Source organism: Apodemus sylvaticus, chromosome 18 (genome assembly GCF_947179515.1).
Source record: "Apodemus sylvaticus chromosome 18, mApoSyl1.1, whole genome shotgun sequence".
Taxonomy (NCBI): Eukaryota; Metazoa; Chordata; class Mammalia; order Rodentia; family Muridae; genus Apodemus; species Apodemus sylvaticus.
In genome coordinates, this window is record NC_067489.1 from 38,812,923 (window position 1) to 38,837,251 (window position 24,329).

The window sequence follows — 24,329 nt, forward strand, 5'->3', positions numbered from 1 at the left end:
CTGTTTTTGTCAAGCAATGTATAATAATTAAGAAGCCTGGCAGTCAGAAAAAGCCTTAACAAGTTCACACTGGTATTGCTATCACACGTTAGATATCACAGTATCTAATATCTAAGGTGAGAGCACTCTAGACAAGATCAGACATGGAAACAAATCTATAGTTATTCCTTGGACAACTATAAAGCAATTCTACCAGGACATAACCTCATAATATGACGTACCCAGTTCCTTATAGATCGCCACTTAGGGAAGGACATCTCAAGTATTATGTCTAAGTCAATAGCCAGGGTGAGTGAAGGGCAGGCCACCTTGGGCCATAGGTCCTGGTGTCTAGCCAGGACAATGCGGGAAAGTGAAGCTCTCACACACGGTGCTTATTGGTTGGGAAATTATGAGACAGTGTTTGTTCTGGGTCTCCAGAAAAACATCAGTCACTGCCAGAGGTGGTTTGAATAAGAATGGCCTCCACAGGCCCACGTATTTGGACGCTTAGTCATCAGGGAGTGGCACTATTTGAGAAGTATTAGGTGTGGCCTTGATGGGGGAAGTGTGTCACTGGGGATGGGCTTTGAGTTTTCAAAAAGCCCACACCAGGGCCAGGTTCTCGTTCATATTCATTCTCATTCGTTATCCCCTCTCTCTCTCTCTCCCCCTCTCTTTCTCTTTCTCTCTCTCTCTTTCTCTCTCTCTCTCTCTGACTAGAGATCAGTATGTGAAGCTCTCAGCTATTTCTCCAGCACCATGCTCTCCTGCCTGCCTGCTGCCAAGCATGACAATGATAATGGACTACGCCTCTGAAAGTGGAAACAAGTCCCAATTAAATAGTTATTTTATAAGAGCTACCTTGTTCACGGTCTCTGCACAGCCATAGAAGCACAGGTAACAAGGGACCCTTGTGAGGACTTCTACTAAGTTACACAGGTGGGGCTAAATGGACTACACAGAAAACATGTTTCTGTGGGGCTGGAGGATGGACCCGGGGTTAAGAGCACCCGCTGCTTGGTGACAGCACAGGTTTAGTTCCCAGCACCCACGTGGCAGTTTATAAGTGTCTGTAACTGCAGTGGTGAGGGATCAGAAGCCTCTGCAACCTCCTGGAGCATCAGACATGCACGGTGGTGCACACACAACACGTTCAAGCAACCACTCACACACTTAAATCATCTTTTTAAAAAAAGAATGTTTCTAATCTAGAACATTTCTTCTACATGTCTCAAAGTTTAATAAGCATTGCAGTGGTCTTAAAATAAGTCTAAAAATAAGTCCAATTTTCAATGCACTTATAAGAATTTACCAGCACATGCTAAACGATACACAACAGACACACAATTGAAATAGCAAGCCTAGTTAGCACAGGTCTAACTTTACAAAATACACTGTTTGATGTGCCCTGCAGATTACCTTTCTCATCTTCAGTGATGATCGATGTACACATGGTAAACAATTCATAGAAAATGTTGAATGAAATAATCTCTCCTGTGGAGGGGAACAGGGAAATGTTTTGCTAATGTTAACAACCATGACATTAAAGGAAGCGCCATTCACCTCTTAATCTAAAGGTGTGCAGCAGCTTCCCTGTCTTAAACACTAACATTCTGCGCTTACATGCATTTTACCTCAGCCTAGCTTATTTTCAGTTTATTTATGTTTTGACGAATCTCATTCTGATCATGAAATATTAATCTATTTGTCTCTAGAGTCATTTTTATTTGGTAACTATTTGTGATAGCTCTTTATATAATAAGGCTTTCTTCTTATGTAGCTGACAAGGATATTTTTCCAGTATGTTATCTTTTAAAATTGTTTTTCATTTAGGTTTCGCTGTTGTTTTGTTTTGTTTTGTTTTGTTTTGTTTTGTTTGAGACAGGGTTTCTCTGTGTAGCCCTGGCTGTCCTGGAACTCACTCTGAGGACCAGGCTGGCCTCGAACTCAGAAATCTACCTGCCTCTGCCTCCCAAGTTCTGGGACTACAGGCGTGTGCTACTACTACCCAGCAGTTGTAATATTCTTATGGTTATTTAAATGTGCACTTATTCAGGTGTGCACATACATGTGTATGTGTGTATTTGCCACTGTAAGTTTGACATGGCGCACATGAGGTGAGAAGAAAAATGTGGATTCCAGGAATCTAGAACTGAGGTTGTAAGGCTTATCAACATGTCCCTGCCAGGTAGTGGTGGCACTGAGTGAGTTCCAGGACAGCCAGGGCTACACAGAGAAACCCTGTCTTGAAAAATCCAAAAATATAAAAATAAAATAAAATAAAATAAAAATAAAAATAAAAAATGCCCTTGTACTTGTTGATCCATCCTGCAGGCTCTTAAAACATTATTTAGCAGGGTGTGGTGGTGCACACATTATATCCTAGCTCTTAAACATTATTTAGCAGGGTGTGGTGGTGCACACCTTTAATCCTAGCACTTGGGAGGCAGAGGCAGGATTTCTGAGTTCGAGGCCAGCCTGGTCTATAGAGTGAGTTCTAGGACAGCCAGGGCTACACAGAGAAACCCTGTCTCTAAAAACCAAACCAAACAAAACAAAACAAAAATGTATAAAAACATTATTTAGTGCAGCAAAACAAGTAAACAAAAGCACTAGAGAACTGTGTTGAGAAACAACAGAAAGTTTCAATCAGTTCTCTTGTGAACAGCACTACTGGTTACATAAAATGCTGAATCAGTTGCTTTGGTTGGTTTTAGGTTAGTGAGAAAAACCTTTTCCAATGATACAAACTGAAAAACTGAAAGTACAAACTTTCGAGAGCTGAGCGAGGCCGTGAATGCCCAGAATCCCTCAAGCAGAAGTATGATCATGAAACTGAGGCCAGCCCCGCCACAGCAGTGACTTAACATGGGGAAGGTGGAACCAAGAAAACAGAAATCAATAGCCCCAAAAGAGCATTACCTAATAATATTTTAATGAATGATATATAAGATTTTTTTCTCCCAAAATGAAAAAAAAAATGCCTTTGAGAAATAATACTTAAGCAAAGGTTGACATTAAACTATATTCATGATATTCTAATTTCATTCAAAACATTGAATGTCCAGGTGGCAGGCTGATTCTAAAGCATACAGGAATAGAAGGCCAGCAGGGCCAGGAGAATGCTGAAGGTGAAGAATTCCTCTGCTGGCAGGTAGTGCGAAGCTTCAGTTCCTGAGCTGGCAGGAGGCTGACACAGACAAAGATCATAACACAGAAGGAAGTTCACAGGCAGAACCACCTGACTGAGGTCAGAGATACCACTAAGATACATGGAGGGGAAGATAATCAACTTTAGTAAATGCCTTATCAATTAGAAAGATATGAAGAAAACTTGACTAGCGTTTTGCCCTTCCCCCAAATCAAGGAATATAGAAAAAGTCAAACTGAAAAAAAAAAGTCAGTAACTCATCAGGAAAATGTAGTGTCAGTGTGAGAAAATTTAACTTCTCATGCTATGCTGCCAAAAATTCTGTTCATTTTAGGAAATTGCCTTGAAGAATTTACAAGGCTGAGTGCTTAGCTAGATACCCCACGATGCAAAAGTTCAGTTCAAGAGAAATCACTGTGTATATCCATTAAAGAAACATGTGCAAGAACGCATGCATATACATCTATAAGGGCCTAATTGTTAGTAAACAAAATACAAAAACCAACCACATAGGCAAGAAGCTGGAGTGACAGGGTTAAGAAAGTACCACAATTCAAATGCTCAGTTTTGTTTTTAACATGGTGAAGGCAGAAGAGGGTCACTTGTGGAGGCACCACTGTCTGTGAAGGAGCAGTTGGAGCATTGAGGACTGAAATTCCCTTCGCCTTCTATAGGTGAGATGCGCATGCGTGGGCATCTGTGTAAACCTTCAATGAGCTGATTATATTTAGGGTCTGTGCATTTCATTCTATGTTGTGCATCCGCATCCAGCATCAACACAATCACGTCACACGGTTTTATTAAATGTTTTACGCATTGCAAGGGGGAACTTTACCTAGAGGAATCCCGGTAACATCTGCAATTCCTCTCATTTCCTCTCCAAAAGGGCCAGGAAGGCTGCCAATTAGACCAGGCTAAAAAAAAAAAGAAAGCAGTGAACGCTCAACTCAAACACATGCTTTGCAATCTGCTTCTCTGATTAGAACTCTTTCAGGTATACATTATTTTTACATCATTTACATCATATATTTCTAAAAGATTCTATATAATATTTGTTAGATTATATAGACTCCATGTTAGACTCCTACAAAACCTGTGGTTCTTAGATTTTATTTTCCTCCTGATCTTTGGCCCAGTCCCCAGAGAGCAGGGGACTGGAGTCATTCGACCTGCATGACTTAAGGTGACTACTATCTCCATCAACATAATGAGCAAAGTTTTGCTCCTTCACTCGTTAGCAACTGGCCACACACAGCAACAAACACACAGTATTCTTCCATTTCACAGAACTGTCTGCCACTGTTAGAGGCTAGCCCTAACAGTGCATTCAATGACAAACACACAGTATTCTACCATTTCACAGAACTGTCTGCCACTGTTAGAGGCTAGCCCTAACAGTGCATTCAATGAGCGAACACACATGAGCAAATTCAGTGATGGACAGTGTATCTTTTTCTCAGCCTCAGCTAAGCACAACTGAGAGCACAATTTATATTCTGCCGCTGAGACAATGTGGTTGAAAAGTCCTCTTTCTACTTTATTTGCTTACTCATTTTGTATGGGCTACATGGACACGCATGTCATAAGGTGTGCGGGAGGTCAGAGGGCAACTTGCAGCTGCTGCTTTGCTCCCTCCACTTTGAAGGTTCTGGTGATGGACCTCAGGTCACCTGGCTTGGCACTGAGCTATCTCACTGCTCCAATGTCCTGTTTTCACTGTCTGCACAAGGTGACCTCACTAAGCATAATTGTTTTTTTCCCTGTGAACTCAAAACAATGGGAGTCAAATGTTCTAGCCAATTTGTCAACTACGACTTAGTGACAAACGTTAAGCATAACACTTTACAGAGGGTGATTTGCCATAGTCCTCACAGCAGCCATACGAGATAGATATTATTACTAAATATTATCCTTCCGAATCAGAAAACCAAGGTTTCACAGGTACATGACTGAGGCAGCCTTAAAATGCAGTGATGTCAAGGCATCGAAACCGGCACCACGGATTTTAAACCATGGCACTGGTTTAACATGGACATCAGAGTAGAGGAGGGTTGGTACGGGGTGAATCTGTATGTTCAATGCACTTGGTGTAAAGAGGTGAGACCATAACATGGCCCAACAGGCCTGCTGGTTAGCAAGGGTCACAGGGAGGGGCGCCTGCTCTGCTAATCCAGTCTCTAGGACTAGGGTTTTCAACTAGGGCAGTTTGAGGCCAACCTCTGATGATTGTCTTGGTGGTTACAACTGAAGGAGAAAGCAGTGGGTAGAGGCCCCACTTGCAGCTAACAAAGTATTAATTCCTGAAGCCATCAGTTCCCTGAATCTGTGAAAGAGCCTTCCGGCCTCTCCATAACCTGCCCCTGCAGCAGAATCTGAAAGATGATGAGGACACCTTGGGAGGTTTGGGGCCAGTCCCTTGATGTACATCAGCACCACCTATATTTAACAGGCATTGTGAAATGCGGTCTTCCTGCCGGACTCTGGGTCAGGGAAGGAAATGATTGGGTGATTGCTTAGCTACAAGAAACATTCACCCCAACTGAGTTTCAAGGGTCACAGATAACCAATGGACTCCACAGAATACACAGGTAGGCGGAATGTGTCATTTTATCTTTATTTAGAGAAATCTACGAGTCCTTGAATTACTTGTAACTTGAGTTAATTGAAGGCCTAAATTTTTCTTTCTGATGCTGGGATCAAATCTGCTGGGGTTTCCAACATATTTATGACGGTGCTCAACCATTGAGCTATATACTCTCAAGGGGAAAGAAACTAGGTTTTCAGTAATGTAACTGTATACCAAAACGTAAGAGCTCAAAATTTAATGCTCGATAGCTGTGAGGACCTGGTGTAGACCCATGTAGGCCCTGTGGTTGATGCTTCAATGTTTCTCCACCCAAGCACAATATGTTTAAACTCTCTGTGTCCACGTGTTTATATAGGCATCCTTAAAATTAGTTGAAGAAAATATTTCTTACCAACTTTTGATCCACCATCTGCATTATTTTTCCACTTGGCACAAATGCATTCACTAAATTCGTCATGGAATTCACTAAAATCCTCAACTGAAAAATAAATGAAACACTAAAAATACATAAAGTACTGAGATTTAAGATTAATTTTGCTGTCATAAGAACAATGTAGATCTGACTTATTCAAAATATGTAACAAAATAGCGCAGTTTGAAAGTATTTTTAATGAGTTTATGAACACAAATATCTCTGTAAAGTAGCATTGCACCTCAATCATTCAGATGAAGAAAGATAGTACAAAGGGAAAGAGAGACAAATTCTATGCCCCCCAAATTACAAAAAGCTACAGGGAAATGACATGTTTTCCTCTATCAATTACTATATATATACACACCATGTGCATGTCTCTTGCCAAAGAAGGAGGAAGAACTTCACTGAACTCGAGTTACAGGTGACTGTGACCTATCCTATAGTGCTGTGAACTGATCCTGAGTGTCCTCAAGTGCTCTCAAATGACAACCCACCTCTCTATCTCCCTTAGTAGTCTTTTTGAGACATGGTTTACTATAGCCGAGGCTGCCTTGGAAATCATTGTGTAGACCAGAGTTGTCCCTAAACTCCTAACCCTTGGCCTGCCACTGTCCTCTCAAGTGCTTGGATTATGGGTGTGGGCTTCCATATGCAACTTATAAAGTAGTTTTTCAAAAGCAGAATTATATTTCATAAAGTCATAACAAGAAGAGTTAACACTTATAACATACCATTGGTGCCTTTTGAGCCAATAATTCCTGCCATCTTTTGTAGGGTGGTAGATCAAGGTTTATGGTGTACCACGGAACTGGGCCTCTAAAGCTGCAATGAGAAGGCAACATCTTAAAATGCAGAAGTGACTTTTAGGAGGAGGGTTACAGACTGAAAATATGGACTAGATACCCAGTCATAGCAACAGTAGAGAAGAAGCTGGTTACTCAAAGCAAAATCTGCGAAGAAATTAGAGTTTGCACCCAGTGCTTCAGCCCTCTTTTGCACATACAATTTGAAATAGTCTCAGAAATCAGAATCGAATTCTACATTCTGAGCCTGACAGGAACCTCAGGACTCAAGATGCTGGGCTACACTGTGAGACCCTGGCTCCACACGCCCCCCTTCCCCAAATACCAAACCAATCACCCAACCAACCAAACAAACAACCAACCAAACAAACAAAAAACTGATTATACCTACTAGGTCTGGAAGGTTAATATGACTTGCTGATATGTGAGTCAATTGTGGCTCAAGTGCTACAACTTAAAATATAGCTGACAAAAAAATATACTTTTGTTATTTTCCCTAAATATCTGTAACAATCTAGTTTAGGCTCAGGACACTAGACCGTCTAGACACTAGGACACTTCAGCACTTGGTTTTCTAGTCTGGAATGCTCTGTCAGTCAGTCTAACACCATTGCCAAATTGTTCTCGTGTTATGGCTTCAGTGAGGTCACCTTGGAAGCCAAGATTGGTAACGATACAAGCTTCCCATGAAGGCCTCTGGCTCTCCATGGCACACTCATCTTTGCCAGTCCTCCTGTGCACGCTTGCCTGTCTATTCTGTCGAGAACATTCTCAGTTTCCTACTCTCACACTCAGCCATCTCTGCTATAGGGGTGAAGCGTTGTCCACCCAGTATTAATGGATGGCCATACTCCTGGTGTACAAACCCTACAGTTGCTTCTGCTGCTACAGCACCTTCATTTTCCTGGCCCATTTTGGGAGCTGAGCTTGAGACAAGGTCTCATGTAGCCGAGGTTGGCCTTCATCTTACTATGTAGTCAAGGATGACCTTGAATTCAGGAACCTTAAATCCTCCTGGCTCTGACCAAGTGCTGGGATCACAGGCATGTGCTACCACACCAGGCCTTCTCTCATACTTTTAAACAAACTGAAATAGGTTTCAGGGGTGTGGCATTCAATGATTTATTAGATGAAAAGCTAAATGGAAAAACATCCATCACTTGAGCCATTTAGTACTTTGAGAAAAGTATAGGGTACGTGCTGATGTGTGCTGCAGTGCTACCTGGCTCTTAACAGATCATCTAACCTTATACTTATAGCCAGGGATGGGTTATTTCCTGACAGTCATTTACTGGGACACTGTATACTTTACTACTATGATATGTGGTTCTTTAAGTAATGTTGCCCATCTTGGGATCCAGGTACATGTGTAAGGTTTTATGAAACTGTTAGCCAGTACCCGTTCGTGTGATGATTTAGATGCAGAGAGAAATGCACTCAATTTTGGAAATATACATTTAAACAAAACTACAATGAATGAATTTCATTGTTCTTTTCAAGTTCCTCAGTTCCTTAGAAGTTGATACCAACATGAAGACTGTGTAGTCTTTGGGGGTGGAGTGGGGGGACCTTTTCACTATGACAATTCGTTTTCCTCCTTCTTTTTAAAAATGTATCATATTCCTTATGCAAAGTTGTGTCCCATAGTTTAGTAATCTGGTGCCCCACTTATGGACAGATGGAATTGCAACTTTCCTTCCTCCAAGATGGGTATTTGGATTTCCACATCTAGCTGCAGCAATGAAGTGCTAAGCTCTTGTGTGCTGGTGGCTGGTGCTTTACCCATGAATTCCAACAGCCTGCCCTCCCTTCTCAGTATCACAGAACCACTGCACCTGAGCACCTTCCCTACATCCTTTCTTCAGATGAGTATTGGACAGGCTGAAGCCTCTGACAGAGGAAACAGCGAGGTAAGATCATTATCAGAGAGGATCAAACTTTTGTGGGGCTAGAAAGACAGGAAACCCTGATAATAAAACCTCTACTAGGTCAGCATTTTTTGAGAACTGGTTAATCTGATTAAGAAAGTTGTTCTAATAGTTAAAGATTAATTGAATCTTATATTTTCCCCACATAAAATAGCTAAGATATTCTTTTATTTAAGAATTGTACCTCTGTTTGAGGTCAGCCTGGTCTACAGAGTGAATTCCAGGACAGCCAGGGCTACACAGAGAAACCCTGTCTCGGAAAACAAACAAACAAACAAACCAAACCAAACCAACCAAACAAAAAAGAACTGTACCTCTGGGGCTGGCTGGAGAGTTGGCCCAGTGGTTAAGAGAACTGGCTGCTCTCCCAGAGGTCCTGAGTTCAATTCCCAGCAACCATACGGTGGCTCACAACCATCTGTAATGAGATCTGATGCTCTCTTCTGGTGTGTCTGAAGACAGTTACAGTGTACTCATATAAATAAAGTAAATAAAGAGAGAACTGTACCTCCTATAGACACAAAAGGTGTCTATCTTATAAGCACAGTGAAGGTTACATGAAATATGTACAAAGTCCTTAGCACTGGTGAGCAATAGAGAGTTCCATAATAGGTTTTGCTCCTTTACCAGAAACAGCATTTAGCTATCATGTCAATTTGAGACTTAGCATTTGCTAAGCTAATGCTATGGGAGCCCTTCTGGTTCTCCAGGTGGCTTGGAAAGGAGTCCCAGGGACACAGTGCACAAATGCACACCTAGGGAGCAGGTGCCAAGCAGCTAATGAGCAGCCGAAGAAAAGCTTAGTGGGATTCCAGCGGCTGCCTGGCGCTGTGACTGCCAGTTCCTGGACATCTGCTTTGCTGTGACTGGTCAGGCAGGATGAACAGGTGTCCCTTGCCTCTTTCCTCCCTCACATTTGCTGCTGCGTGCCACCAAGATCCATGCATTGGGTTGAAAAGGATGACCTCACGGGACTGTGAAGACACTCGTTAATTAAAGGCACATGAATGTCACCCTTATCTCCCAGATGTCAAGAGCTGTTGCTGCATAGCTCAGAAAAGAAGAGGTTAGGAATAGGGCAGGGACTTCAGTGTGGAAGAATGAGACAGTGAAGCAGGAGGAAATAACAGTAGAAACAGGAAGCAAAGAGAAAAACACATACAGCATCTAGGTATGGCCACACACACACACACACACACACACAGTGATAAATAGTATTATGGTTAGTCAGGGAAGGTTTACAGTTTATAATGAAATATAGTCCCAGATATTATGTATATATCTGGGAATATATATAACATTTAAAAGACAGTAGGGAAAAAATGCCTTTAGTACCGAAAGTACTCATTAAATGTTGAGTGAATCAGGCAGTAAGAGCAGCCAGGAGACACAACCAGGAAGGCAATGAAGGCCGGGATGACATCAGCAGTGATGGAGAAGACGACCTTTCCTGAAGCTGGACTACTAAATCTTCACACAAGGGGAGCGAACAGAGGCAAGCTGGGTAATCACAGTTCCCCTTGACCAACAGCTACTGACACCCCATCAGTCGCAACTGGCAGAGTGTCATTTTCTACTTTACGACAAACAACATCCCTTCATCATTTGAAACTTGGCATTGCCCATGCCCAGAGCACTGCACAAACCACATGGTTCTGCCTAAGACTGCATGGCTCCAAGGTGCTTTACGATTTAATCCAAAGGGCAGAACACACACAGGAACAAACAACACAACAGATACAAGCAATCAATGAACATCAGAAATGCTTAAAGGGACGGACGTGGGGTGGCATTCCAGTCTCCCAAGGGTGCTGGCATAGGTTACTTAGAATACGTGTATAGGAAAAGGGCCAGCTGGGACTTGTAACACTACAAACCCCAGATGCCTTGGCCGCACTCTGCTTCTTCCCCCAGGAGCGTACCTGCAGAGAGGAAGGCCAGAGGCCAAAGACAGCTGTTCCCTACGCCCTCCCTTCCTTCCTTCCTCCCTCCCTTCCTTCCTTCCTCCCTCCCTCCCTCCCTCCCTCCCTCCCTCCCTCCCTCCCTTCCTTCCTTCCTTCCTTCCTTCCTTCCTTCCTTCCTTCCTTCCTTCCTTCCTTCCTTCCTTCTTCCTCCGTGCTGGTCCCTCTGGGCCTCTCACCTAGAACTGCATATTTCTGAGGCTTACTCCATCACTAAGATTTGGAAAGATGAAAATGTTAACTAAAAAATGCTAGACTAAAATAAAATGTAGCTTCGGTCTTCTCTTAGGGTTTTTGATCTTCTTTTGCCTTGAAAACTTTATCAAGTCACGGTTTGCTTGTTGACTCTTTCATACACAGGCTCCTTTATGTGTTTCAGTGCAGACTGAGGGCTTAGATCTAGGCATCACAGAGTATCAAAGCTCAGTGGGTGTGATACAAGCTGTTTGTCACAGAGCAAAAAATGCTCCTTAGGAGATAGAATAGTGTGTTGATGCGCAGGAATTCTTTGCTTTCTTATTAGTTTCAGGGGCAAGAAACAGACATTCTAATCAGATTACCTTCACATATGCCTTAGTCATATACATAAGACAAACGCATAAGGAGACCAAACCTTGTCTCCAGGTGGGAGGCATGGCTTAGGTTTCTTTTACTACTATCATTTCTAGAAGACCATGACAAAGCACAGTCTGTGCGCAGGACAACGGTTTGATATCTGAGCTCACTCACGTTGGTCCGGAAGGAGGATAAGTTGATTTTCTGCAATCTTCTGTCCACTAAAAAAAATAAAATAAATAAATAAATAAACATTTCACAGAATTATAAATGCTTCCCAGTTGAAGCAACCTTTTAAAAAGGTATAATTTATTAAGAACCACCTTTTAAAACCATTTTACTATTTTTGTTTGAGATAGGGTCTCCCTCCCTATATAGTTCAGGCTGGCTTCAAATTTATTATCATGTAGCTCACCCAAACTGACTTCAAACTCATAATCATCCTGCCTGGGTTTACTGAGCGCTGAGATTAAAGGTGTATGTGACAGCAACTGGAATTCAATACCTTTTAAAAAGATTTGTTTACTTTTATTTCATATGTTTTAGCATTTTGTCTAAATGCGTATGTGTACCTCAGGCGTGCCTGGTATCTGAGGAGACCAGAAGAAGGCACGTGAATCCGTAAGACCTGGAGTCACTATATGGGTGCTGGGAACTGAACCCAGATCCTCTGTGAGAGAAGTATGCACTCTCACCTTCTGTGCCATCTCTCCAGCACTGGCATTTGATACCCTTTCAGATAAAAGTCTCGCCTCTCAAATCCCCACATCATTACTGTTTCAATTACACAAAGGCAAGGTATTATACTTTTTTCTCAATTATACTGAGTAAAGATATGAGAGAGGAGGGGATGGAGAGATGGCTCAGCCGTTAAGAGCACTGACTGTTCTTCTAGAGGTCCTGAGTTCAATTCCCAGCAACCACATGGTGGCTCACAACCATCTGTAATGTGATCTGATGCCCTCTTCTGGTGCTTCTGAAGACAGTAACAGTGTACTTATATATAACAATAAATAAATCTTTTAAAAGAAAGAAAGAAAGAAAGAAAGAAAGAAAGAAAGAAAGAAAGAAAGAAAGAAAGAAAGGAAGAAAACATTTCTATGTGATAGCACACCATATCACCCAAAAAGTCAATGGCTTGATAGCAGGTAGCTTTACCTTAATCTCTGAGGCAACTCTGTTGTGACTTGACCTCAGATTGGCATCTCAAACCAGATTTTCAGGGTATGGTGCATAAGGCATCTAATAATCTGGCCATAACCTACCATCCTAGTCCTGTTCCAGACACTCCTCATAGCATAGGTACACGCAAACACTTCCGAAACCTCCCAGGCTTCCATCCTGTGCACATGCCGTGTCCGCTGCCCAGAACGCCCGCGCTCTGACCTTGTGAACTTGTAAAAATCTAATCCAGACACTTGCTTCCTCTCTCCTCCCCACCACTCTTTCTGTGAAGTCTCATGACCTCCAAAAAGCACAGTCATCTCCTCCTACACAGTTCCACATTTACACACATCTCCATTAGAATATCACACTGTATTAGAATTGTCTGTGTCTTCTCAAAGCCACACTGTGGTCCTTAATAGGAGGGCAGCCCCAACACTGAGGTCGCGGCTTGGGACAATGAATGAAAGAGGCTGCATCAGGGATAACCATTCAGAGTTAGTGGCAAAATTGAATTTTCTTAACACAAAATTAACCCGAAAAAGTTCATGCCAATTTATGACTCTTGTTACTTCTTCCATATAGCAAGTATGTTTATCTCCTGGCCTCTAGTGATCTGAGACTCAGAAAGTAAAGTAAAAAGCCCAGCTCTGCAGTAAGAGGAGGTTGAGAGGTGAAGCTTAGACTGTCCATCTGCTGAGCCCTGTGCAGCAATGAACAATAAAGGCAAGTAAAACCAGTTACCATTTCCATTTTTACTGCTCTACAATGAGAAATAAAGTTTGGGCAGGGATATTACACTCGCAATAATCCTGTCAACATTTACTAAACAAGAGTGGAAACAAAACAACAACAATAACAAAAAAATCTGAAAAAGGAAACAGAACACAGAAGAGACAAGATGTCTGGTGCTGCCCAAGAAAACAGGGCAACAAAATGAAATGAACAGCATCTTAAATAGAAAAGAGGTCATTGCAATGCTGAATATGAAAGTTAAAAAGAATCTACTGAAAACTTACTGGAATTATTAAGTATAAGGCTTCAAGACACCGAAACAATATACCAAATTAGCAATCATGTATCTATATAATGAAAAGTCAAATTAAAGGAAAACAATTCTATTTACAATAGCATCAAAACAATAGCAACAGACAAAGTACACATGTATAATCCCATTACCCCACAGGCTGAGGCAGGAGGACCATAGCTCAAGCCCATCTGGGATATGACAGAAATGGTCTTAAACACGTAAACAAGATAAAAAGAGTATTTAGAGATACACTTAACCAAAGAAATCCAAAACTTAATATACCTGAAACTACAGAACACCGTCCAGCAAGATTAAAGACAAAGTAAGTAAACAAAAGGTGTCATGCTAGTGGGGTGGAAGACTTGATTATCTGAAAATGATCAGATTCCTAAAATTAACCCACAGGTTTCAGCATAAAGAATGGCTAAAATCATCTTGGAAAGGAACACAGTCAGAGGACTCAGTTTTAAAACACCCTATAAGAAATGGGGCTGTGTGTGACAGGACGGGGTCTAGAGAGGTGAGCAGGACAGACAGAAAAGAGAAAGACAGGTGTCATGTCTCATTGAATCTCACTTACACACACACACACTCACAGTCTCATACATACACATATATACACTCATTTAGACATGCACACACACATACACACAGTCACTCATAGACACACAAACACACTCACACACTCATACTTACACACATATACATACTCACACTCATACATACATACATACACACACACACACACACACACACACACACACACACACGCACAGGACATGAAAGCAGAAGGGGACTCTGCAAGGTGGAAAGGATCCGTGGAAAGGGGAAGGGAAAGGGACGGGAGTGGAAGGGGGAGGGGAAGGGGAGGAGAAGAGAGACAAGTAAAAGTGCTGGGGTACTAATAGGAGCAGAGGACACGCTATACATGTATGAAAATGTCATAAAGAAATCTATTATTTTGTGTGTCTGGTAAAATATTAATTTAAATGACACTAAAAGTTGACTACAGTCATAAGTGTAGTGAGTTACTATGTGACGATCCTCTCCTTAAATGAGAAAGTGTAAACCTTACAGCAATCACAGTCACAATAAGTCGTGAACACACTGGCGGGCGCTACCATGGATATAAATACATAAAACAATGGAACAGATCCAAGAGTTCAAAAATGAGTCCACATTTACAGCCCCGTGTATTATATATCCGACAGCATACACCTATGATGCATTTTTAAAAAAACGTAAAACCTGGTAATAAAAAGGGAGCTCAACTTTACATATAGATAGAAGCCCCACATAGGCCCTTGGTCCGGAAGAAATGCTAATGGCCCCTAAGCACAGGAGAGCTACCCAGTGCCACCTCCCCCTGCACCACCTCCCACTGCGGAGAGGCTATTACTCATGCTGCCAGCACAAGGGATCACTCAGAAGCATCTCACATGGTACAAAACAGCACCTGCTCTACAACACCATCTGGCAGTTCCTCGACAGGTAAACAGTGACATCAAACCCAGCACGTCCCGATCCTACGTCTATCCCAAGGCAGAGGATGACATAAACCTCCACAAAAACATGATATTTCCAGGAGTGTTACTCATACTGGCCAAGAAGCGGGAGAGTTCAAACGTCCACCACCTGCAGAACGGGTAAACACAATGAGCTATGTTTTGTGAGGGAATCTCATTTGGCAAGAAGTCATAAGCTACAAGAAGAAGAACCGTAAAACAACTACACTAAGTACAAGGTGCCAGTCACAAAGAGCCATGCGGATAGTGCCCTCTGAAGTAGGCAGCCGGCTATAGAGAGAGGTTCTGTTAGCGGTGGCTTCAGGCTCAGAGTGAGAAATACGGTAAATGCAGAGGTTTTCCTCTTAGGGGGTAAGCTGTCCTAAGTCAGCAGTGATGACTGTCCAGTTCTGTGACTATGCTGAATTTATTTTATTGTTTGTTTGTGTGTGTGTGTGTGTGTCTACACATGTGTGAGCGCGTGCGCGTAGACACACACACACACACACACACACACACACACACACACACGTTCTGGGGATCTGGGGATCAGAGTTCTAGTCCTCATGTTTTCACAGTGAGTTTCCCTACCCACCAAACAACTTCCCCAGCCCTGTCTCCACTCTGAAAGACTGAGAACTCCCTGCTGGTCATCTCACCCAATTAGCATTTCCATGGATTTCAGAGTCCTGAGCTCTGTCCTTACAGTTGCTTGGCAAGTGCTTAACCACTGAGCCATTACCTCAGCCCTCCCAGTTGTACACTTGTAATGGTGAGCTGTTTCTCATGAGGGCTATCTCCACAGAGCAATTAGGAAGACAATGATAGTGGGAAGGGTGTTTAAAGTAAGCTTTTTATCCATGTTTCGATGAGATAGTGACACCTGAACCTAATTAATTCAGACATATATAGTATACTACATTATCAATAGCAATATGTATGGAGATAACATTAGTTTTTAGTGCCCCATGCATCACAGCCTCAATCAATTAAAGAAGCTCAGCTGTAAACAACTAGTATGCCAGGGGATACTGGCAACGAGTGAACTGATTCTTGAGCATCTAATCACCGAGTCAAGTGAGAGCAGAGACAGCTGCAGGTGGCTGATCTTGGGGAGGGCACTGGAGAAGAAAAGGACTCGGAGCCTGTCTGTACGATCCCATTCTCTCTACCCATGTTTACCTGATATATATTTCCAAATATTAATTCTTTAGCTTGTGTGATTATACTTCACAATACATGGAGACCTTTCAGAGAATGAGTCTCTGGCGTTTTTTAAATGTTTGAAATTACCATTACCTGAAGTTATTTTAAAGCAGTAAGTGCCCTTGCAAGCACAGCAAGATGGGGCACACCTACACTTCCAGCTTCTGGGAGGTGTAGGCAGGAAGAGCAGGAGTTCAAGGCCATCCTCAGAACATACTGAGCTCAAAGCCACTGGCTCTGAGTCCCTGTCTCCAGTCACAGAAAGAAGGAAGGGGAGCTGGGGGAGCTAGCTCAGTGAGTGAAGGCACCATCTGGGAAGACGTGTGTGAGGACCTGAGTCTGAATTCCCAGAGCCCTCATGCAGTGCAGAGCATGCAGCTCTGTGACCCCTGCACGTACGTCTACAGGGAGATGGGAGACAGGAGCAGGAGCAGCCCTGGAAGCTTCTGGGGGTAGCAGGGTAGACGCAGTGGAAAGGCAACAAAGTGACCTGGCCTCAAGATGCAAGGTGAGGACCAGCAACTAAGGTTGTCCTCTGACCTCCACATGAGTGGTGATGTGCATGTGCCCCATTTAAACACAAACACACACACACACACACACACACACACACACACACACACAGAAACAGAGACAGAGAGAGAGAAAGAGAGAGAGAGAGAGAGAGAGAGAGAGAGAGAGAGAGAAGGAAACTGTTACTACAGTGAAGGATATGTGCCCCAAATTCACGAGTCCTTGTTTAATTAAGATTGAGGTTGGTAACTATAAAAGTAGTGCTACATTCAAGAAAGTCTTCAACCACAAAGACAAATTTTCAAAACATCGTTTAGGGGACTGAGGGACGCCCAGAGGTAAAGAGCACTGGCTGCTCTTCCAGAGGTCCCAGCTTCCCAGCACCCTCATGGCGGCCCCCAGTTACCATCGGTAACTCCAGGTCCAGGGGATTTGACATGCTCTTCTGGTTTCTGTGAGCACTGCGCACATGTGGCACACAAACATATATGCAGACAAACCACCCATCCACATAAAATAACCAAAACTAAAAGCAAACCATTTAGTAAGGTGAACAGTTACTAGCTTTGCCATGCAATTCTTACTTCTATTAACATTAGCAAGATACATTTCTTCTAATCATCCAAACTTGGTTGGGATTACACTAGACCTGAGAACTGGATGTCCTAGGAGTGAAGCATACACAATGCTCATGTAAAAGACCCAAGTTCACCTCCCAGGACCCATGTCAGGTGGCTCACAACCACCTGTGGCTGAGCCTCCAGGGGATCTAAGACCCTCTTCTGGCCTCTGAGGGCGTCCTCACCTATATGGCACACATACATATCAATAAAAATAAACATTAAACAATATGACTTGATCTACAAACATCCATTTCTGTCCTTTTGCTTAGCTTGATGTTACTTGGAATTGTAGGTCATGTTCAGAACGCTGGGCTGAGCTCCATTAGTAAGGTGCAGAATCAGAGTCCAGGGCTTCACCCACTCACAGCTTCCCATGGCACAACCATATGAGCAGTGCTTTAGGGATTGGGGAGCAGCTTAGGGATCCAAGTACATGCTGCCCAGGCACAATAGCTGCTGCGTTTGAATCGCCAGCCCACACCAAGAGAATCAGGCAGACATGATGGCACACATCTGTTACCCCAGAGGCAACAGTTCATAGAAAGAGGCCATATCTGAGGGCTTCCTGGCCAACACAGTTAAATGGCTCTGGGGAGAGTTTGTCTCAAGTACAGTATCTCAAGAATGGTGGAAACAATAGGTGAGGCAGAATGCCAACCTTTGGCCTCGTGCGTGTACACACACACACACACACACACACACACACACTGCTTCAGTTTGATCCTTCACAGATAACCTGCATAGAGGTCAGATCTTTTCACAGTAACCTGACTCAATTAAGTAAAAAATGAAACACAATGACTATTGCTTCCTTATTACATTTGCACTGCACAGGATCCAAAGCTAAAATAAAGCCAAACTACACGCACATCTCTTATTGAACACCTATGAGAGAAACTGAAAGTGACGGTCAGTTGGGTGCTCAGGAAATAAGATGACCGGTCCAAGTGGTACGAACCGAAAAGCAGCCAGGCCAGGCTACGTGTGGGAGTCACAGCTGAGAGCTACAGCAATGTGGGCTGCTATCATCGCTCATGAAAATGACAATCTGCCTCTCAAAGACCTCTATGATGTGAAGAGAAGCCAGAGTATGGCTGTAGAAAATAAAACATGAATACACACACACACACACACACACACAAAAAAAAAAACCCAAAAAACCAAAACAAAAAAACAGTTGAAGGCAACAGCCACAGACCTTGGCATCTCAGTCCCTCACAAGGTCCCCACATGGAAGTCATGTAAATAGAGGGCTAGTTTGGGGACCAGGATGAAAAGAGAGACGCTTCCTCAGCCGCAAGGCAGGCTTCTTCAAGTGAACACCACCCTCAAGTCCAGTACACAGCACTGAGATACAATCAGAATCATCTCACTCATTCGCTGTTTAAGGTCTCTGACGATTCCCGAATTTAACTAGGGGTGGTTTGAATACCAGACAAGCTTATCAAGGGAGGAACATTTTAAATAGATAACTGGCCAGTATGGTAAACGTAGTCTGTTACTATATTATTCTACCTTGACACAGGGAGAGGAAAAAAAAAATGAAATTTAGACTCTCAAGCCAGGGACTCTCATGGCTTTAATTCTAGCACTTGGGAGTCAGCGTCTCTGAGTTCAAGGCCATTCTGGTCTATAGAGTGAGTTCTAGGACAGCCAGGGCTACAAAGGGTAACCTTATCTTGGAAAAAAATAATAAACAAACAACAACAACAACAAAACAAATAGAATCTCAATGTTTCACTTCTCCCCAACCCCATCTCCCAAGAGTCCCTTTAATGTTGCTATCTGAGACAAAGAAAAACAATGTTTCAATGTATTTAAAATTGGGGCGAATTAAAAAAAGAAACAAAAAATGCCCATCGAGAGTCCAGCTGGCAGTGTAGTTTCCTGCCTCAGCTTACAAATGGCTTTTCAAGATTTCTTATTTGATAGCAACTTAAATAAATCTATTCAAAATTATCCGTCTTTATGTCCTTCATACTCATTAGGTAAAGTTTAGTTACTGAATATAACACACACATAAAAATAACATAGCAGGATTGGAGAGACGGACTAATCGTTAGGAGCACAGACTGTTCTCATAGAGGATCTCAGTTTGAGCCCCAGAGTCTACAACCAGGAAACTCTAGTTCTAGGTGATCTGATACCCTTATGACCTCCTCACATACACACATAATAATGAAGATTTTAAAAATGGTTTTAAATACAAATGAATACCGAGTGAACTTTATTTCATTAAGAAATCAGTCAATGCTACACATTCTTCAACAGTAGCAAACGTTGTCCTTTATATATTTAAATCCTACAAAAGTAGTGAGAATCTCAATGAAATGAATGATTCTACTAATATACACAGAATTTTAAATTCGACTCGGCAGTGTGTGCCCGTAACCTTAGCACCAGGAAGGCTGAAGAAGGATCTCAAGTTGGAGGATGGGCAGGGTTACATGATGGCCCCTTACTGAAGACAAGGGCAAATTTCTCACAGACACATCCAGATGAAGACATGCTCTCCTGTCTTCTGGGTTTTAACTGGATGCACCCTAGTAAGCTATTGATATTTAAATAACTAGATGAATCAACCACCCAGGAGGGCAGCAGCCTAGTTTGTCTTGTTGGCTGACTCAATACCAGTATTTGGGAAGGACTCTGGAACAGCACTTAGTTAAAAGGACAGTTTACGCCTGGGCATTCTTTCCTTTGTAGTTCAGCAACATGGACAAAATCATCTAGGGCTTAGGAGATTAATGGAAGCTTTGTGAAAGTCACTGCTAATGCCAACAGTTGCACCACACACATCTGTAGCTGACAATAAATCAGCTCATTTTAGCAATTCATTACTCAATCATATGTTCCCAGTCACACTTCGTCCCAATCTGTTCATTTCTCTCACTGCAGGTCCTTTCCCTTCCAACCACACTCTGCATCCTGCTGCATTGCCTCTCTGTCCCTGTGCTACCTACAAGACAACCAATAACTTCCAGTCACCAGCAGAATGGATGCTCCATTCTCAACGGTATTTAAAAGTTCTCCTTGCCTTCCTTGTCTGTCCTGCCACGGCAACCTGCCCATCTGGGCTGCGGCATTAGCTTTGCTGGGCTCTTCTTCCCTTGACACAGACATGGCAAACTCACTTAGCTTTTGGCTGCTTCTCATCTTCTCATTTATACGTTTCATAGAAGAGCTTGTCCGCTCCAGTGGCTTCAAAGGTTCTCATTATGCCTGGTCTCCCAATATCCTGGCTCATTTTCTGGACTTTTCTCTACTAGCTACTTTTCTTTACACAGCATATCTTGATACTTCACAGATTTAATAGTGAATATAAACTTCAGTTACTTATACTTACGTACACTGAAAAAAAGCTTCCAACATAAAACTAAAAAGCCCAGTCAATGTTCCAAACCAAAGAACTCATTTGTCATTTAAAGCTTGTCCTTATTCACGCTTATCAAAGGTCATTTTGAAATATATTTGGTTACCACGAGGCTACATTACACATAGTTTAGTTTATTATTAATATAATGGTTCAAGCTAAAAAAAAAAAAAACCCAAAAAACAAAAAAAACAAAAAAAATCAAACAAGTCAACAAAACCCCCCAAAATAACTGTCTTCCATTCTGTCAGAGAATAAGTTTGCCAGGATTTCAGGCAGCTCTTAAAGGGTCTTTTAAAAATTGGGTCCCAGCCGGGCGGTGGTGGCACACGCCTGTAATCCCAGCACTTGGGAGGCAGAGGCAGGCGGATTTCTGAGTTCAAGGCCAGCCTGGTCTACAGAGTGAGTTCCAGGACAGCCATGGCTACACTGAGAAACCCTGTCTCAGAAAAAACAAACAAACAAACAACAAACAAACAAAACAAAACAAAAACTGGGTCCCAGTATCTTTAAGAACAGTGAAAATTTTAACAGTGCCTCCACACAAAAAGGGTCCCAACTTTTATTTTGTAAGTGAATATTTTAAAACGAAATAAATCCCCTCCATGTAACACCTGAATTTGCTATTATTTTAATAAGAGAAGAGTTCAATGACTACGGAATGTCTACAAAACCAAAAGATAAGGAAAGTTACTATTTTTGTTTTACTCTTATTTTTTTCTCATTTCAGTTAAGACCTGTACAAATACTTTCCCAAACAGATATCAGTAGACTGAGGAGATTCTGATATCCATTGTTGTGAGGAAAAATTATTAAGTCAATTGAAGGGTTTTTAATTTTTCATATTTTGAAAACAATGAAGTATTTTGCTTGGGCTAGCGGTCTAACTAGTATATCGCTATAATAGTGTTAAGCATTTGCCGAGTATGTGTAAGGTCCTGAGTGAGTACTCTAGCACTAAAAAAAAAAAAAAAAAAAACAACTAAAGAAACAACAACAAGATATCTTCGTTTAAAAACAGCTCTCACAACATGAAACTGCTCTGAGTTCACAGCTGCACATTAACACCTTACAGGCCTATAAGACCCCGATGGATTTGCGTTCTGCTCATGGACAAAAACATGAATTAAGTTCCTCAGAGATATTAAAATGAGACAAAGCAAGCTTATATCATGATTTTGTCTATACACTGATAAAGAGTACTGTGAAACTCAAAACACAAAATCCCCATCTCCTGCTAAGTCAAAGGATGCTACTTGTTATCCACTCTGCTTCTAAAATCACTCTACAACAAATCCTGGATTGAGCTCAAATTCCACAACAAGTATTTTGTTTAGAATTCGTTGTTACTTAACCCATGGTTGAAAAGGTGTATATCAGGCCCTCACATCTAACACTAAACCTACTTTGCTCAACCATTATGCATCCTTTTGGTAATCTTTGGGCAAAAAAGGCACAGGCTATCCAAATACAAAAATTTTCAGCAATTCTTTCAATCCCAAACTAGTTTGGTAAATCAATTCTTTATCTACACTAGAGCAAACGCTTTGTTCTTCCTTATAATCTTTCAATTTTTTGTACATACTATGTGAGTTTTGGTCACTGAAATTGCTCTGTACACCATTCTCCATTCTACTTTGTTGTGTTGTGTTTTTGAGACAGTGTTTCTCTGTGTATCCATTGCTGTCCGGGAACATCCGCCTACCTTTACCTCCCAAGTGCTGGGATTAAAGGCGGGTGCCACCACTGCCCTGCTGTGCACTCTACTTTTATCTACTAAGTATCCATTCTAACTATTCAGCCATTAGAAACAATGAATTCATGAAATTCTTAGATAAATGGATGGAGCTGGAGAACATACACTAAGTGAGGTAACCCAGTCTCAAAAGATCAATCATGGAATGCACTCACTGTTACTAAGCGGATATTAGCCTAGAAACTTGGAATACCCAAGACATAATCCACATATCAAATGATGTCCAAGAAGAATGGAGGAATGGCCCTTGGTTCTAGAAAGGCTCAGTGCAGCAGTATAGGGCAATACCAGAACAGGGAAGTGGGAAGGGGTGGATGAGGGAACAGAGGGAGGGAAGAGGGCTTATGGGATTTTCAGGAAGTGGGGAGCCAGGAAAGGGGAAATCACTTGAAATGTAAATAAAACATATATCGAATAAAAAAAGTATCCATTCTAGTGGCTGGCTAATATCCTGTCTGTCTGCCTGTCTGTCTGTCTCTCTCTCTCTTTAATTCAAAAAGCATTTCTCCTTCTAGGAATAAATTAATTAAAAGAACTCCTACTGCTCCCATTTCCAATGTCTTGCCTCTTTTCAACATCTTGTCATTTGGCTCAGGTAAGGTGCATCCAGGTTCCTAGTTAACAAATCTGGCAACAAAACAAGTCTTCAACTCTAAAGCCTTTATAGAATCAATCTATGAAACCCTGTTGTCAGACTTCGAGCAAGAGGCTGAACTTAGAAATGTTTCTGTGAACAACGATGTGACCTCTGGCTACATTTTTCACTCCAGGGCTACTTCCTCTTCTATTAAATATAAGAGTCATGTTTGTCCCTCGCTGTCTCTTGCGGATATATAGTCTGTGGCCTTGTGACTTGGTCGCGCAGCACCACGGTACTGACAGACATTCCGTGCCTGGGCGTGAAGGCCACAGCCAGTACAGCCTTCTGGTGGGGTGGCGGTTGGGGGGGGGGGGTTCCCATCATCTAAGCTAAGACTTAATGTGACCCATAGCTTCCTGAGATGGTTTCTTCAGGGGAAAGCACTAGGTAACCAGGCAGAATATACCAAAGCTAAAGTCAGTCGTTTTTCTGGAGAGTTCCGCCTACAGTAGCTGGTAGTTCAAATATTTACACTACGACTGGAGAATGCGTGAATCCTACCTAGTCGTTCATGAAGGCTTCCCTAAAATGTGTACTCGGTCCATACAGCACCGAAGCGACTTCTCCTGGGTTCACAAGCCGCGTTTGCATCCATACTCCGCAGGACCGAATTAGAGCATTCCCCACGCCCCCCACCCCTGGAAGATGCAGCCGGCGAGAAGATGTCCCTCGCCCTCCCCGCCACAGCTGCGCCCACCTCCCCCGACCCCGCGTCTGTGCCTCGGCTGGAGCTCACCCACCGGCGGCACTTGCTGTGCCTGGGCGCAGGTGACAGCCGCGGCTAGGACCCAGGTGAGGAGACTTTGGCCCTGCATCTTCCCAGCTGCAAGCGCTGCTCCGAGGGACTCCGGCGGCAGCCGCAGCAGGGACCACCTCCGGCCGGAGCAAGCCGCGCCCCGACGCGTGACCAGCGACCCCGGGCCACACCACGCACGGCAGGGGACAAGCCAGAGATGAAAGCGCCGGGCCGAGTCCCTAGAGCGGAGTCCGTGCTCAGGGCCGAGAGGGGCTGCGCCCCCAGCGCGCCTGGCAGTGGTTTCGTCCAGTCTTAGCCGCACCCCGGGGCGGGGCTTCCAGTTTTCCTCCGGCCTTCACTTGTTGGGAGCGTGGGGCTTTCCAGCTAGACATGGGTGCCGA

The 24,329-nt window shown here is 42.8% G+C and overlaps 1 protein-coding gene across 1 annotated transcript in view; it reads right to left on the bottom strand.

Moving 5' to 3' along the window:
• Asah1 (N-acylsphingosine amidohydrolase 1) overlaps window positions 1-24,101 on the bottom strand; it is a 31,959-nt gene extending 7,858 nt beyond the window's left edge. Inside the window, exons 1-6 of the mRNA XM_052162155.1 lie at window positions 23,933-24,101; window positions 11,557-11,603; window positions 6,867-6,957; window positions 6,112-6,198; window positions 3,969-4,047; window positions 1,402-1,476 (exon numbers count right to left, since the gene is read on the bottom strand). Of these exons, the coding sequence (XP_052018115.1) occupies window positions 1,402-1,476; window positions 3,969-4,047; window positions 6,112-6,198; window positions 6,867-6,957; window positions 11,557-11,603; window positions 23,933-24,007 (454 nt within the window). The 5' untranslated portion in view covers window positions 24,008-24,101. The remainder of the gene's footprint in view (window positions 1-1,401; window positions 1,477-3,968; window positions 4,048-6,111; window positions 6,199-6,866; window positions 6,958-11,556; window positions 11,604-23,932) is intronic.
• Between the last annotated feature and the right edge of the window lie 228 nt (window positions 24,102-24,329).